Here is a 17,131-nt window from a genome sequence, read left to right as displayed (position 1 = left end):
AGAGCCAAATTGCCCTTGAGAGTACACGAATTCCCTCGAAAAACAGAGTGTTATACACTCTGTTTTCGCGGCTTTTCTTGTCTGTCCAGTTCTGTTTGTGCTCGTTTTTCGTGCCCAATAACTCAAAACGAGTAGGGATTGTTTTAAGATCTCTGTTCTCCTCTATTTCTAGTTTTCAAAACATCTTTTAAATTGAATTTTCATCGTGAAACGAGAGAGAAATCGCTGTTTGAAAGTTGCTGTCCAGATTCGATAAAAACGTGTTGTTTGCTTTGTTTCCTCGTCGACGACGGCCTCTCGAGATAAAATCTACCATCGATTACGACCCAAGACGGTGTCAACGATACATGTAGGTTGAGGGTGCATCAAATCCTCCTCTTTCTTCCCTTTATTTCGTTTTTTATGTTTGTTTTTTTATTGTTTCGTTTTATTTCGTTTATCGTTTTTTATTTATCGTTTAAATTAACTATGAAACTAGTTTAGTCCGAGTATGAGTTAAAGTACCACCATGAACACCCGCGTTGACTTGAGATGGGAAAGAAACCGCTACATCAGTCGGTTGTACACCCCCGTCTCATTTACATATCCTCGTGTTCAAGGTAGGGCATAAATAAAACGGATTATTGACTTCGCTCTTCGCTTTTGACCCCTCTCTTCTCTCGTGTGATTCGACCTACCCCTGGACCATTTACATGTTAATACGACCTCTGATTGTTAACATATGACTTATTTAGACGACATTCGATCATTTAAATAACCTAATTAGACATGTTAGGGTGCTTCGACATAGCTTTTAAAATCAATCGACAATTTCAGAACTTAATGAACGCATCTCTCTCTTTCACCTAATTTCTCGCTAGTATAAGAGTGCGTGACTAGAACCTTCTTATTAACACTCGACGAGTTAATTTAATTAGCGAACTTGACCTAATTTGACCCCTTTGGCCGTGTAGAACACCCGGTTTTAGGCGAAGCCTTCTGACCTCTTTTTTTGTCATCGATTTCTAATGTATTTTCCGCATCGCTTTGCAAATCCATCTAACCTAATGAATCTAACCTAGGAACTAGGATAGCCGTGTATGAGGTCGTGTTTGGCCGTGTCTTTTGTATCCCTTTTCTCTCTTTTTTATCTTAGTCTCATTGTTTGTATCTTGTAATCAATTTGTGTTTATCGAGTCGCGTTTTGTAACTTGTTTGTAATTAGTTCTCTTTTATCGAGTCAAACGATTTCTAAAAACCTTAGTTTTGTTTAGTTAGACGGTTGTGCCCCAATGCATGTGAGAGCGTACTAAATCGCATGTTGTTTAAAGCAACATGGCCCGATTTATGCTAATGCATGCTTTGGTGTGTGACCCAATGTCTAATTCAATAAGATTAAGTGGAAGCACGCATTACGAGGAGTGACCAAAGGCCGTGAGTCATGTAGGCCGTGAGTCACCCCTTTGTGCACGTTTTCCTAGGCCGAATGGCCATGTGTCGTGTATGGTGTCGTATATAGCAATTGTATTTAGATCGAGTTGTATCTTTAATTTATTGTTGTGTCGGCATGAAATGCCTGGTTTGTAATAGGTAGATCCCACGGCTCCCCCATTCCCCCTTAAGCCTTGTTTGCTTTGTTTGTATGTTGTTAGATTAATCAACCCACATGCTAAATTACAACTTTGACAAAGTTAGTTTAGTTGCATCTAAAACGACATAGAAATTGTTGTCACATGTTAGGGTTTAAAACGATGTTTGCATATCATATATCGTAGTAGCTATGACCTTGTTTGAACTCCGACACTTGACTTAGTAGAGGCCGTTATCGACGGGCGAGGTTAGGTGTCCTTATGGGCTTCCTAACACGTACCCTCACCCCTTACTCGATATCTATGGTTTGTGGATCCGTCTAAATACCATTGGATTACGAGAGTCATTCAAATCGAGTGATATAGGATACAAGTCTTTATCTTTAATCACTCGTAGTCGATTGGCTTTATGCTTTTCGCTGAAAGGTGTAAAGTTGACTTGAACGGTTCCAAGTTCCCATAAAACTTGGTGGCGACTCTAATTTGTCTTAATTCGATTCGAAGGAACCTCGAGTCGATTATGCCTAGTGTGGATCCCGCGGACGCAGTTCCTGAGGGCCTTGTCCACAATAATGATACAAGTTAATTAATCCTTTAAAATCAAAAATGTGTTTTATTACTGAAACTTTATTATTGTTTATTGAAACAATTATAAATATAATGAATAATGTATTATAATTGTAAGGTGTTGTGAATTATAATCAAATGGTCCATTTCAAGTATATTTAATCATGTATTGCTATTTGTGTTATTATTTTGTATGTAATGATTTTTAATAAGTTAAAAATGCATTACATAGTCACATGTCTAGTAACATGTCACAAATAAAATTGACAAAATCACAAACTTAAAATGGAATCCCATTTTACATATGAAAACCGGTTTTTCCATGGGTGAGGGGACAATTGTGCTTTTGTCTTAAATGTTTAAGACAAATTAATTAAGCTAGGGTTAGGCATGCTTAACCTACATATTCTTGTGAAGAACAATTGATAGAAAATATGAGCATGCAATGGTCTTGCTTCCCAAGACCACCCGGCCCCCTTCTCCCCTCTTTACCATTAGAATTGTTTTTCTTATGGTAAATTCATTCTAATGTTTATATCTTCTTAAACACTCTAAAATTGGTTTGAGATGCAAAATAAAACATCATTGAAATACTAATATTGAAATCAAATTACTAGTAGTAGTAATATAATTATATTAGTCATTTTAAAGGAACATATACTAAATTTCTAGCAACTAAATTAGTACATGTATTAAGGGTAATTATCTTGGTACAATTCCTTGAGGAATAGATCCTACCATTGGATCTAAATTCATCCTTGGAGCACTCGGATTTTACGAAGACTAATTTGGTAGGAGACCAATTAGTATAACCGTGCGGCACTTCTTTGTAAGTCGATTGATTTGTTCTTACTTTGTCCTTTTGTTATGCATGCATAAGATCTTGTTAGTTTATGACTAAAATAATTAGAAATAGTTATTAGAAATGTCTAATAAGAGGTTTATGAATCTTACAATTGGTATCAGAGCAATGGTTGTTGCATGCATAATCGGTCATTGTTTTTCCAAGTTAAAATGTTAACATATTAAACTAGAAATTTGTGATTTATGACGATAAATACCACGAAAATTTTGCACGAATAATATTCTGGTCCTAAATTGATTTTAGGTCATTTTGATGATTTATGGTATTTTATTGCTCTTTAATAGATTTTTAGTATTTTTATTACATTTTATTGAATAAAATGACACTTAAATTACTAAAATTAGTTAGACTTCGTCTCTGCCCACAAAATTTTAGTATGTTGTCACATGCAAAATTTACACACTGTATGTAAATTTTGAAATAAAATGGTTTTATTTTGCATGATTTATGATTTTTAGATGTAAAAATCACATAAATAGAGACTATTTTAGCATAAATTAACTAAAATGAATTTTATGGCATGAAATTTTTTCCCAATGTTTTATATTTGATATGAACATCAGATCTAAAGTTGCATGTTAAATTTCGTTTGATTTGGATGTTTATTGAATTTTATATTGTAAAATTGATAAATAGCAACTTTAAATAGTCATAATTTTAAATTCGATTTTTGGATATAAAAATTTGTATTTTTATTTATTGGATAATTTTATGTTTAATTTGGAATTATAGGTTTAAAATTATGTATTATGCGATTTATTTGTGAAATAAATTAAAAATATTCTATGGGAAAATTTTATTAAAATTTTGGAATATTGGGACTTTTCCAGGATATATACAAAATTATGATTTTGAAAATTTTCCGAATTTTATGACTTATTGGGAATTATTTCTTTATTATTATGAATAAAAGATGTTTAAAGAGCAATAATAAAATATCGAGTTGAATTATTGTCAAATATTTAGTGAAGACTAAATTTTTGAGTCCTAAGAAGGTTGGGGTAATTAACTTGGACATAGATTTGATTTATGTAATATTGTGTGATTTTAACAAGTTAATAGTCACAATTATCCATAAAACCGGACCAAATATACGATATTAGCTTAAATAGGGCGATTTGGCACATCACATGACATGTTTCATACATATATTAATGCTGCATTTTAGTATGATTGTAATATTTTATTTTATGTAATTTTGAATTATGTAATTTGTACTTAGTATGGCTTTAGTTTTTAATTGATATTTCCCGAAATGAATGGGGATATCAATTCGGTTGTAATTATTGTGATCTCGCATCACTTTTATTTTTATTTTTGGTTTTTATTTTTATAATGTATAAAGTAGAAAATCTATGTAATTTATTTATCCCGAAGTTCCTTGAAGACGGTGTTATTCGGAAAGGAGTTCCGACAAAGACGGTGTTGCCTTGGAGTGCGTGCCAAATGAAGTTCATGGGACCAAAGGAGTTGATTTCCGAATTTGTAAATAGTTTATAAGATTTAATATTTTAGGAAGGCCATACTAGGATTTTATTGCTTTGTTTTGCATTTGTTTTATATGTTTGCATGCATAGCCAAATCGTCATAGCTACACATGCATATCGAGTCATCGACCGTGTCAATTATAATCATCGTAGTTCACCGCTTTAGTTCACTTAAAATGTGATAGATAATAAATTGACAAGACCTCTCACTAAATAATAATTGAGAATTAGCCTTGCCAAATAGTAGAACCATGAATCTCAATTTCATAAGGAAGTACTCTCAGCTCACCGGGGTGCTAAACTTGTTACGTTGGGTAGTAAATTTTTATTACATCGAAATTTGGATTGAGCTCAACGGAAGTATTCACGACCGTAGCCGCATGTGTTCTGGGTTTAAGATAAATATTAAAGTAATTTTATCGACCGAGAGTTCTAGAAGTAGAATCGATTAAAGAGTTAATCCACCGAGTTATATTGATTAGGGATGAATCGACTCACTGTGTGCCCGAGTTAATATGAATTTGGATCTCGGAATCATTTATAATAGTTGGATAAAGGTCACTATTTAAATGCTTAAAACTTGTTTAAAGTGTTTACAAGTATGATTAAAATGACAAATGTTAATATTTCCTTTACCTCCATTTTGTAGTTTTTTCAATGGATCCTATCAATCCAACAACACCTATTACCATTGAGTCTTGTCATAACTTATTTGACGATATTTGTTCCAACAACAACCTCGATACAACTAGAGAGCTTCATTTTGGGATCGGTTCTGACGGAAACCTTAATTTCATTACTTCCTCCATACCTCCTACTATGACTAGATCTTTTGTGAATGTGTCTCGGGAAGATCATCTCACTGAATCTATGAGATCCTTATCTTTAGAAGAAAGGAATGCGAAAATTAGTGGGAGTCCTAGCAAGCAAGCTCTTGCAACCAAAGGGAAATGGTTCAAAAGGAAGGGGAAGAAAGGTAGAAAGTTCAACAACAGGAACAAGATGGCTAGTGGGACTACCAAAGGAGCCCAAGTTGATGATGAATGCCATTATTGTCATGGCATGGGACATTGGATGAGGAATTGCCCCATATATTTGGGAAATATTAGAGATGGACTTGTTATTCTACTCGGTAAAATTCCTTCTGAAATTTATGTTATTGATGTAAATTTTACTTCCACCACAACGTGGGTATTAGATACCGATTGCGGTTTTCACCTTTGTAATCATTTATAAGGGCTAAGAAACGTGGAAAAGCTGAGCAAGGGCGGTGTTGATCTCCGACTTGGGAATGGAACCAGAGTAGCGACCACATCCAAGGGAACTTATGTACTTGTTTTGGCAAATGGATTTGAGCTGTATTTGCATAATTGTTTTTATGTACCTCCTCTTTCTAAGAACATTATTTCAATTGCTATGTTAGACATAGAGGGCTTTGATTTTGCCATTAAAAACAATTGTTGTATCATTTCTAGAAATGGCTTGGTCATAGGCCGAGGCTCTTCTATAAATGGCATTTATGTTCTAGAAACTTTAAATCCATGTAAAGACATCTATAACATACAATCCAAGAGACTCAAATCAAGTGATACAAATGAATCGTACATTTGGCATTGTCGATTAGGTCATATCAACGAGAATCACATTAAAAGATTAGTTTCAACTAATGTTATTAAACTATTTGATTTTCAATCATATGGAATATGCGAATCTTGCCTCCTAGGCAAAATGACTCGTAATCCTTTTAGTGTTAAAGGGACACGAGCTAGTGAATTATTAGGTCTTATACATACCGATGTATGTGAATCCCCCGCAATAACGCGGAAAATATAACTTATAAAATGCGGAATTTTAGGAAATTTTTGAAACTTTTAAAGTTTATAAAGCGCGGGTTCATAAAAAAAATCTAAAAGACAAATAAAGAATGCGGAAATAAAGATTAAGTTATACAAACGCGATAGTCAAAGGTGAAGGAAAATATATCCCTCGAATGACAAAAGATAAAAGAGGAGTCTAAACAATCCTAAAAAACCAACTACTAGTCCAAGGTTTAATTCTCGCTAGCACACACGTCTTCCCCACGTAAGCAACTTCACAACCTGTCATTCATGTAAACATGAACGCAACAGTCAGTGTGGAGTAACTCAAGGTTCTCCCAGCCACAAAATGTCAAAACACGGATAAACAAGAACATATTAGAACATCATAGATATAACCATTTGATGCAAGCATTGAGACATGAGACTAACATTCAAAACATGCGTAGTAAATCGTATATAAGGCATATGATACATCCATGTGAGACAATCCAACCAAAACGTCATAAATGATAATACAACTATAAACACAATAGAATATCATATGTCACGGATTAACAAGATTACATAATAATACATGTGAATGGAAACCTTAGCCGTGAACTTGAAAACCAAATAACATACAATACACGAAATGGGACTACTAACATCACATAATAAGCAAAGCATCCGGCTCAGAGGCTACCTTTAAAGCATGTCCGAGATACAAATCCTTAAGTACCTTGGCTCAGCGGTTACCTTTAAAACATGTCCAAGGCACGACCTCTAAAGTATATGGCTCGTGATTTACCTTTAAAACATGTCCAAATACTACAAACAAGTGCCCGACTCAGAGGTTACCTTTAAAACATGTCCGAAGCACAACACATAAAGTATATGGCTCAGCGGTTACCTTTAAAACATGTCCAAATACTGCAAACAAGTGTCCGACTCAGAGGTTACCTTTAAAACATGTCCGAGACACAACATATAAAGTATCCGGCTCGGTGTTACCTTTAAAACATGTCCAAATACTACAAACAAGTACCCGGCTCAGAGGTTACCTTTAAAACATGTCCGAGGTACAACAAACAAGTATCTGGCTCAGCGGTTACCTTTAAAACATGGCCAAATACAACAAATAAGTACAACAAACAAGCACATAGAACGTGATTATTAATGTCACATTCATACTTATGGCTTGTATCTCACCATAAGTACGGACGGGAACATCAAACCCCGACGACTTTATCGCATCTAGAGGGCATATGGCTCACCCCTAGAATCCGATAGGACCGTTACTCAGGGACGAGATGATTAATGTCACATTCATACTTATGGCCTGCATCACCATGAGTACGGATGGGAACATCACTCCCGACGAATCATATCGCAACTAGAGGGCCTCTAGCTCACCCCTAGTATTCGATAGAATCAAGACTCTCACAACCGAACAATACTAGACATTATCTAGAATACGACTCACTACAAGTAACTATTTATAATAAATATTTCATAGTATTATATTAATATATATTCCACTTCATAATTTAACATGTCGGTTAAAATAAAATATAATAAGCGATAATGAAAAATTTACGTTATGTGAAATTTACGGAATAAAACGTGAAATCCAACAAGCGAAGCCTATTAAGTCCAATCAAGTAAACTACAAAAATCTAACTAATTCACATAACTAGCTCAATAAATAAGACCAAAGGAACCCAACGAGTAAAACCGATTGAGCCCAACATAGTGGGTATACAAAAGAACGATATCCAACGAGTCACATTATATAAAATACGAGACATTAATTAATCATTCAAGCCCGAAAATTTAGACACGACCAAACCTAAGCTTATGTAAGGTCCAAACAATTTAATCGTATAGGTCCAACAAAGTAAATATGGTGAGCCCAAATACATACTTGTGGTTAGCCCAAAATTAAGAGGGTGGTGAGCCCAAACCACAAAAAGAAAATGATTCCAAAAGACAAGAGAAATTGTGGCCAACAATTAAATCACCAAATTGAACCACCAAAGTAAAAAAAGAAAAAAAAATGGAAAGCATGTAGGATATGCATACGATCAGTCAAAAACGCAACAATTCCCTCCTGTCCAGCCGTCTTGGGACGGTTTTCTAGGCCAAACCAGGACGTATTTCACCCGAACAAAAGACCCAATCCAAACATTTACATGTACTCGAGTAAATAGCAAGAAAGTTGGTTTAATTTAGCATAAAGAAACCCGTCAAAACAGCCCGCGAAAACTGCTCGAGAAAGTCAATTTTTACGATTTATAAAGTTCTTTTGTGACCGTCTTAAGACGAAATTTTAAGCATGAAAAGGGTGAAATTTCTCGCATACCACCAACCCATTACATACTTGGATATACAAAGGAGGCGGGAATCAACTATTTGGTTCAAATCATCCGTGGGATCGACTCAAAAACAGTCCACAAAAGTCAATATTCATCAACTTATATATACATGGTTTTTCTAGCAAATTCATGAGGCCGTCTTAAGGCAAGTTTTTAAGCATGTTACAAGGCCAAATTCATCAAAACAAAAGACCATATTCATTTATGTATATGCACACAAAGACGTAAGCAATCAAATTGACTCGAACCAACGACAATTTCATCTCACAAATCGAGTCCAAAAACGCCCAAAGCAGTCCTCTGTTTCACGTTTCAGTTTCTATTTTAGCGTCCGTCTAAAGACAAGTTTTTAAGAAAGTTACAAGACGGGAATTAACCAAACAAAGGACCCATGTCATACTTGGATATACACTTGAGACGGAAGTAAGAGAGTTGGCTCGAACCACCAACTAAACAATGACCAAAGCCGTGTATAAGACCATCTCACAGCCAATTCTCTCTATATTAATGGCATAAGCTTATAAATTAAAAAGGTTCAATTATCCATGTGCCTAAACCGTAGCATTGCACAAAGTCTACAAACCAGTATAGACTAAACACCCTAGCGGGGACTTCAAGATTAGAAAAGTCCACTTACTGAAACATGAACATTTGTACTGTAACATTTGGAGAACTATGATATTCCAATTCTTTGACTCTACACCCCAAAAACCTGTTTCGTCTAACTGGAAAAGTAGCTACTTTGAAAGAGCAGCTTATCTTGCACAAACCATTGAATGCTTAGATTCAAAACCAACGATGATACTTGAAGTACTATCAAAGTCAATCTCAATTTTATACTTATCACCACACATGATTTTCATCTTTATTTATCAGTGCAAATCTACGTACTATGATCCCTAATCAAATACTTAATCATCCGTTTTTATCTCTATATCCATCCCATTAATCAAACATTCACATTCATTAATAAGAGAAAAGGAAAAGAACCAAACTTTATCACACAAGAGTTTATAACACGACCCATAGGTGTAATACTCCGTATTTTATATTACTATTTGAGTCGAGTTAATTGTTTAGTCGTATTGATATCGTAAGATCGAGTTATTCGTAAACTTGTTGAGACGGGTTTAACTGAACGAAGTCACGTTAGATAGTCCTTTTACCAACCACGCTGACCCATGACACTTACCCATTTACCCAGGCACGTTTACCCATGACCCATTTACCATCTAACCTAATTTTAACCTAATTTTACCCTAACACTACAAAACTCTACTCCCTCACCCGCCTCCCTCATTTCAGCGACACAAATCTCAACCTTTACGCAAATCGAGAGAGTGAGTGTGGGTGTTGACGGCGCAACAAGGAAGAGCATAAGGTGGTTGTCGATGCTGTGAGGCGGCCTTGGTGGTGGTTTACATGGTGGTTTAGGTAAGCAGTCACCTTTTCTTTTCTTTTTTTTAGTTTGCCGGGTTGTGGTTGTTGTCACCGTGTGTCGCAGGGAGGTGATAAGGGTGGTTGGTGTCGGGGAATTTGTATTGGGTGGTTTTAGTCGCCCCTAGTGGTGACAGTTAGGTAGGTTTTAGGCGGTGGAAATGGTGGCAGGAGGCATTGTCGACAGAGACAATCAAACGGGTTTAAACAGGGGTTTTCAGGCGGGTTTAGGTGATTAGGATTGGGGTGGCGCCACCGTGGACTCGGGGGAGATCGAAACGGCGGCGCCACGGCGTCTAGGTTCTTGGTTTGACGGCGAGCAGAGTGGTGGTGGTAGCATAGGAGGATGTTGACGACGGTGGTGGCTATAGGGTTGCAAAGGAGGGTTGGTGGCGCAACCCCCAGGCGGTGTGTCGGGTGTTGGCAGCCCCTGGTTCGACTCGCGCCGTGGCACGATCGACAGGTTGGGGTTGGTTGTTGGTGGTTGGGTCGAACTGGGGAACAGGCCTGGTGGTTGTCGTGGTGGTTCAGGCGGCGCGTGAGGGTTTTGGGTGAGTGTGAAGTCACGGGTTGTGGGAGTCGGGTTGTTAGGATTGTACAATGTTTGTTTCGGTTTTTCTTAATCGTATAATTCGTTTAATCTTTTATTTATCGTATTAGTTATTTAATTTAATTCCCGAGTTATTTAAATAATTAGAGACGGGTTTTTAGTCGGGTTGGTTAAAATGGAAAACTACTATATCGGGGAAGTTTCCATTTAAGGAAACTTTCCATTTTAAGAAGTTTCTATTTTTAGTAACTTTCTATTTTGGGAACGGGAATAGTTTAAGTAATTGTTTATCATTTATTTATCTTTCAGAGGGCGAATTTGTTGTGGAATATTACTGAGCACCCGACTATTTGACTGCAAAGATCGAGGGGGAATACACTCGATTGAGTTCTTACGATTATAAAGAGTTGGCATGTTCAGTGATTATATGACATATCTGTTTATTTTATTTATCTCGTTGAGCATCATTGTTTCATCCGTCTCATACATTTCATATGCTTCAGAGTTGGAGTTGGAGGAGATGAGATTATTGTGATTAAGGCCCAGGCGGGTTCTGCAGGACTTGCCCTGGTGAACTCGGCATTTAGCCGGTATATCGACGACGGTCGATTGATATAGTCTCTAGGGGGATCGGTATGGCTGGGCGTTCCGGGGATGTGTGTGATGGAGATGGATTTGGAGGAACATATCATTGCATTCTTTATATATATCGTATTACCTACTCAACCTCGCGGTTGACCCTGTGTATTCGTGTATGCCTGTGATGATCCATTTATTGGTGAGCAGATTGACAGGTTGTTGAGACATTGGGAGCTGGCAGGGGAGAGAGCATGGATCACCTGACTTAGAGCTAGCCCACTTTTATTTCTGTTTAGTTATCAGACTTTACTTCCAGTTTAAGACATGTTCCATTTCAGTTGTAAACATTTATAAACTTTTAATTTAAAGTACTGTTTATCTTTCCCTTTGTTATCTACTGCCTCGGGTTTCCGAGATGGTAACACCCTTCTTTATCTTAGGAGTCCTAGTTCAGGCTCTTAAATAAATGGGGGTGTTACAATGTGGTATCAGAGCGAACGATCCTCAAGCCTAAACCAATGAATCCAATGAACATAGGAAGAGTCGAAATAAAATGAACCCCGGGATAGAACTGTTAGGAGCACACTAAAGGTAAGGGATGAGTTAGGGGCCCCCTCACACCGAACCATTGGCCCTCTCAGTTTGACCCGGGAACGCTGAGTGTAAATGAGAGAAAGGGTAGAGAAGCTGCATGATGTTGAGTATGAATTCATATATCGTTGCCTAAAGTGTTAAATGATTGATATATTAATTGTTGCATAAAAGAGTTAATGGGAGGTTCTGGCATAATACTTTGCATGTTTTAAAGTTGATTCATACTTATATCTCTATAAAGTTTGTGTTCGAAGACTATGTCTAGTGATATGCGGTTATATGATCCCTAAACCATGCTAGGTAGACAAGTAGGATAAGAAGTGATAGAATTGGCTAGAGTTGCCAAGGTGATTTCGTGTTGCAGCTAATTACTAAAATTCTCTTGTAGTCATGCCTCCAAGAAGGAACATGGCTGTAAACATCACTCAGGCAGAGTTAGATCAGCTACTGGCTGAGAATGAGGCCCTAAAGGCCAAAAGAATTGATCCTGCTAAGATGAGTACTATAGTGGCGAGGCATAACCCTACCATTTTCACTGGAGAGGGGGAACCTCACTTGCTGGGAGATTGGTGTCGGGAGTTCACCAACCTATTCGAGGTGATAGCTTGTCCTGAAGAGCTGCAAGTAGACCAGCCGCCCACTACCTCAGGGCCACAGCTGGGGAATGGTGGACTAGGAACAAGGCGGAGATCCGACATGTTGCTAGGGATATTGAGGAAGGATACGTGTCTTGGTTGGAATTTCAAGTGATATTGACGGACCAGTTCATGCCAGAGTTTAGGAAAGCTAAGCTAAGGGAGGAGTTCGATACATTTAAGATGACAGAGGACATGACGGTGGACACATACCATAGGAAGTTCCGACTGTTGGCTTCATATATCGATGAATTTGCTAAGAACGAGACCATGCTGGCTATGAGGTTTGAGAGGGGACTGACGGTGGATATCAAGAAGAGGCTCACGGCAGCTCCACCTACCACCGTTCAAGACATCTACCTGAGGGCTGGTGCTGCTGAGAGGCTTTCCGAGCAGATCAAGGAGGATAAGAAAGGAAAAGCTGAGAAGAGGAAGCCGGAAACTGTCAGTGATAATACTGGGGCCAAGAAGCTGAATTCAGGCAAGTTCGGTGGATACTCCACCAATAGTGCTCCTGGGGGGATGAGGAATCAAAGCGGAGGCAGTTACAGAGGTGCTAATGTTGGAGGTAATGCGTCCAAGGTCACTTGTTTTGGCTCTTGGAAATTGGGGCACAAAAAATGGGAGTGTCGAAGTTCTGGAGGAAACCAATCTGGGGGTTTCCGGACACCTACATCTGGGTTCAGTGGATCTCGGACAGCAGGATCAGGGTACAACAACTACCGTACTCCTAACACTGGCTATGGAGGAGGTGCCCGATCTGGGGCAAGTAACAGTTATCAAGGAAGCTACAACAATTATCAGAACCGTAGCCAGCAAAACCAGCCCAGCGGGGGTGGTAACTTCCAGAGGAACCAGAACGAGGGGAAGAAGCAACCCAATACCGCTTCATCGAGTCAGTCTGGAGCTAAGTCCAGTGGCAAGCTCTTTGCCATGGGGAAGGAAGTAGCAAAGGAGGATGCACATGTCGTGACTGGTACATTTCTTGTCAACTCTAAACCCACATTCGTGTTATTCGATTCTGGTGCCACACATTCATTCATATCTAGGGAGCATGTTAGAGCCTTGAACCTTACTGCTTATAATAGAGTCGTTAATTCTGTTATAGTACCCTCGGGAGAGTCTGTGTCTTGTGATAGAATCTATACTAGCGTACCTATTCAGATTGGGGAGGTTGTCTTTCACTATGACCTTATGGAGTTTCCATTGGGTGGTTTCGAGGTGATTCTAGGGATGGATTGGTTGGGAAAGTACAAAGCTTTCATTGACTGTTACCAAAAGAAAATATCATTGAGAGGACCTAAGGGAGTCAGAGTAACCTACAAGGGATACAGGGTCAAACCCAAAGTCAAATTTATCTCAGTAAACACCCTCAAATCGAGTCTGAGGAAGGGAGACCAGTTGATCTTGTGTCAGATGTGGGATAGAGAGTCTGAGACCCCTAGGATTTCTGACATACCTGTGGTGAGAGACTTTGAGGGAGTATTTCCGGAAGAGATTCCTGGGCTACCACCTAAGCGCGACGTAGACTTTTCCATTGATCTAAAACCGGTAGCTGGACCTATTTCTAAACCACCATACCGCATGGGACCGAAAGAGATGGAAGAATTGAAGAAGCAATTGGATGAATTGGCTGAGAAGGGTTATATTCGACCCAGTGTTTCACCTTGGGGAGCACCTGTCCTTTATGTCAAGAAAAAGGATGGAAGTTTGAGGCTGTGTGTGGATTACCGAGAGTTGAATAATGTGACTATCAAGAACCGATATCCATTGCCAAGGATCGATGATTTGTTTGACCAATTGTGTGGGGCTGGAGTGTTCTCGAAGATTGATCTGAGGTCGGTTTATCATCAACTGAGGATAAAGAACGAAGATATTCCTAAGACTGCATTCAGAACTAGATATGGACACTATGAGTTCGTGGTCATGTCCTTCGGATTGACCAATGCGCCAGCTGTGTTTATGGAGCTAATGAATCGGGTGTTCAGTCCTTATCTGGACAAGTTCGTGGTTGTATTCATTGATGATATATTGATTTACTCCAAGAATGAGGAAGAGCATGAGGAACATCCGAGGATAGTGTTGAGAACTTTGGCAGAGAATCAGTTGTATGCCAAATTGAGTAAGTGCGAGTTCTGGTTGAAGAAAGTTGCCTTTCTGGGGCATGTGATTTCCAAAGAGGGGGTGTCAGTGGATCCTAGCAAGATCGAGGCAGTGACTAGATGGCAGAGCCCAAAGAATGTGGGCGAAATTCGAAGCTTCTTGGGACTAGCCGGATATTAAAGGAGGTTTGTCAAAGACTTTTCGAAGATAGCAAAATCTTTGACATCGCTAATGAGGAAAGAGAACAGGTTTGTTTGGGATGAGAGTTGTGAGAAGGCTTTCTTGACACTTAAAGAGCGCCTAACCACAGCTCCTATCCTTGCTTTGCCGGATGGGAATGATAACTTCGAAGTGTATACTAATGCTTCCAAGAAGGGGTTGGGGTGTGTGTTGATGCAGAACGGGAAGGTAATCGCTTACGCTTCTCGACAATTGAAGACCTATGAGGAGAACTACCCTACCCATGATCTAGAGTTGGGAGCCGTGGTGTTTGCTCTCAAGTTGTGGCGACATTATCTCTATGGAGCGACCTTCAAGGTATTTTCTGATCACAAGAGCCTGAAGTATATCTATACCCAGAAGGAGCTGAACATGAGACATAGGAGATGGATCTAGTTGATTGGCGACTATGACATGGACTTACTCTATCATGAAGGGAAAGCGAATGTCGTAGCCGATGCTTTGAGTCGGAAGTCTATCCATGCCCCCGATCGTGCGGATCCAGGGTGAGGATGCTTGGTGAGCTAAGGAAGATGGGGATTTACATGATCCGACGAGGTGAGACCATTGGGGATATGACAGTTGAGCCGGAGTTGTACGAGGAGATTCGAGAGCTACAGAAAGAGGATGCTAGAATTCAGAAATGGCGCAATGCGGTAGAGCAGCAGTGTAACCTTACTCTAAATTCAGTATTCATTCAGATGGGAGCTTGAGGTTTGGACAGAGGTGGTGTATGCCACCTAACGAGGAACTGAAGAAGAAAATTCTTACTGAGGCACATGCTACTCCTTATTCTGTACATCCTGGAGGGGATAAGTTATACAAGGACCTCAAGAAGACGTTTTGGTGGCCTAATATGAAGAAGGAAGTTGCTGAGTTCGTGTCTCGATGTTTGACATGCCAAAAAGTGAAGGGTGAACACAAGAGACCGCAGGGGAAAGTTCAGCCGCTAGATGTGCCAGAGTGGAAGTGGGAGAGTATATCCATGGACTTCATCCTCGGGTTGCCTCGGACTCAAAGAGGTAACAACATGATTTGGGTGATCGTCAACAGGTTGACCAAGTCAGCTCACTTTATTCCCATGAAGGATACTTGGAGTAAGGCTGAGTTGGCTAAGGCTTATGTTCAGTACGTGGTAAAGTTGCATGGTGTGCCTAAAGATATCGTCTCCGACAGAGATTCCAGGTTTCTATCCAAGTTCTGGCAGGAATTACAGTCATTGTTGGGTACCCAACTGAAGATGAGCACCGCTTTTCATCCTGCTACTGACGGTCAGACAGAGAGGACTATTCATACCCTCGAGGATATGTTGAGAGCTTGTGTTCTAGAGTTTGGCGGATCTTGGGAGGATAAACTGGGGTTGATCGAGTTTTCTTACAACAACAGTTATCATGCTAGCATTGGGATGGCACCCTTCGAGGCACTCTATGGTAGGAAATGCAGGAGTCTTGTGTGTTGGGATGATCGATCTGACGCTGTCGTTTTGGGGCCAGAGATGATTCAGGAGATGGTTGAACAGGTACAGATTATTAGGCAAAAGATGAGAGCTACCCAGGACAGACAGAAGAGCTATGCTGACACTAGGAGAAGTGACATTTCTTTCGAGGTGGGAGAGAAGGTACTACTCAAAGTGTTGCCGATGAAGGGAGTTATGAGGTTCGGGAAGCGAGGGAAGCTGAGTAAGAAATTCACCGGACCTTATGAGATTTTGGACAGAGTTGGAGAGGTGGCATACCGTTTAGCTTTGTCACCAGCTTTAGCCAGAGTTCACAATGTCTTTCATGTTTCCCAGTTGCGGAGGTACTTGAGCGATCCATCACATGTGTTGAGTCCTGAGGTGATCGAGGTGGATTAGCAGTTGTCCTATCTGGAGACACCTAAGGAGATTTTGGACAGGAAAGTGAGGAAGACCAGGAATGGAGATACAACTTTGGTGAAAGTCTTTTGGACTAACCACAATGTTGAGGAAGCTACATGGGAGACTGAGGCTTCCATGAGGGAAAGCTATCCACACCTGCTTGCATGAGGTAAGTTCCGGGACGTAACTTTCTTTTTAGGAGGGTATAATGTAACATTTTGTTTTATGGGCCTAAGTTCATGAGTTCTTATACTATAAAATCTGTTTTGGTACCCACGGTGATGCTTGGAGGTTTGATAGATGAGCGAACTTCGGGACGAAGTTCATTTTAAGGAGGGAAGACTGTAATACTCCGTATTTTATATTACTATTTGAGTCGAGTTAATTATTTAGTCGTATTGATATCGTAAGATCGAGTTATTAGTAAACTTGTTGAGACGGGTTTAACTGAACGAAGTCACGTTAGCTAGTCCTTTTACCAACCACGCTGACCCA

General features: G+C 39.3%; 1 protein-coding gene across 1 annotated transcript; it reads left to right on the top strand.

The window, feature by feature from the left end:
• Nucleotides 1-16,318: 16,318 nt before the first annotated feature.
• On the top strand, nt 16,319-16,804 carry LOC141631291 (uncharacterized). Its single transcript, XM_074443981.1, has 2 exons — nt 16,319-16,578; nt 16,675-16,804. The coding sequence occupies exons 1-2, from the start codon at nt 16,319-16,321 to the stop codon at nt 16,802-16,804; spliced, it is 390 nt and encodes a 129-aa protein (XP_074300082.1).
• The last annotated feature ends 327 nt before the right edge of the window (nt 16,805-17,131 follow it).

Source organism: Silene latifolia, chromosome Y, assembly GCF_048544455.1.
Source record: "Silene latifolia isolate original U9 population chromosome Y, ASM4854445v1, whole genome shotgun sequence".
Classification (NCBI taxonomy): Eukaryota; Viridiplantae; Streptophyta; class Magnoliopsida; order Caryophyllales; family Caryophyllaceae; genus Silene; species Silene latifolia.
This window is presented reverse-complemented; position numbering and strand designations above follow the sequence as displayed.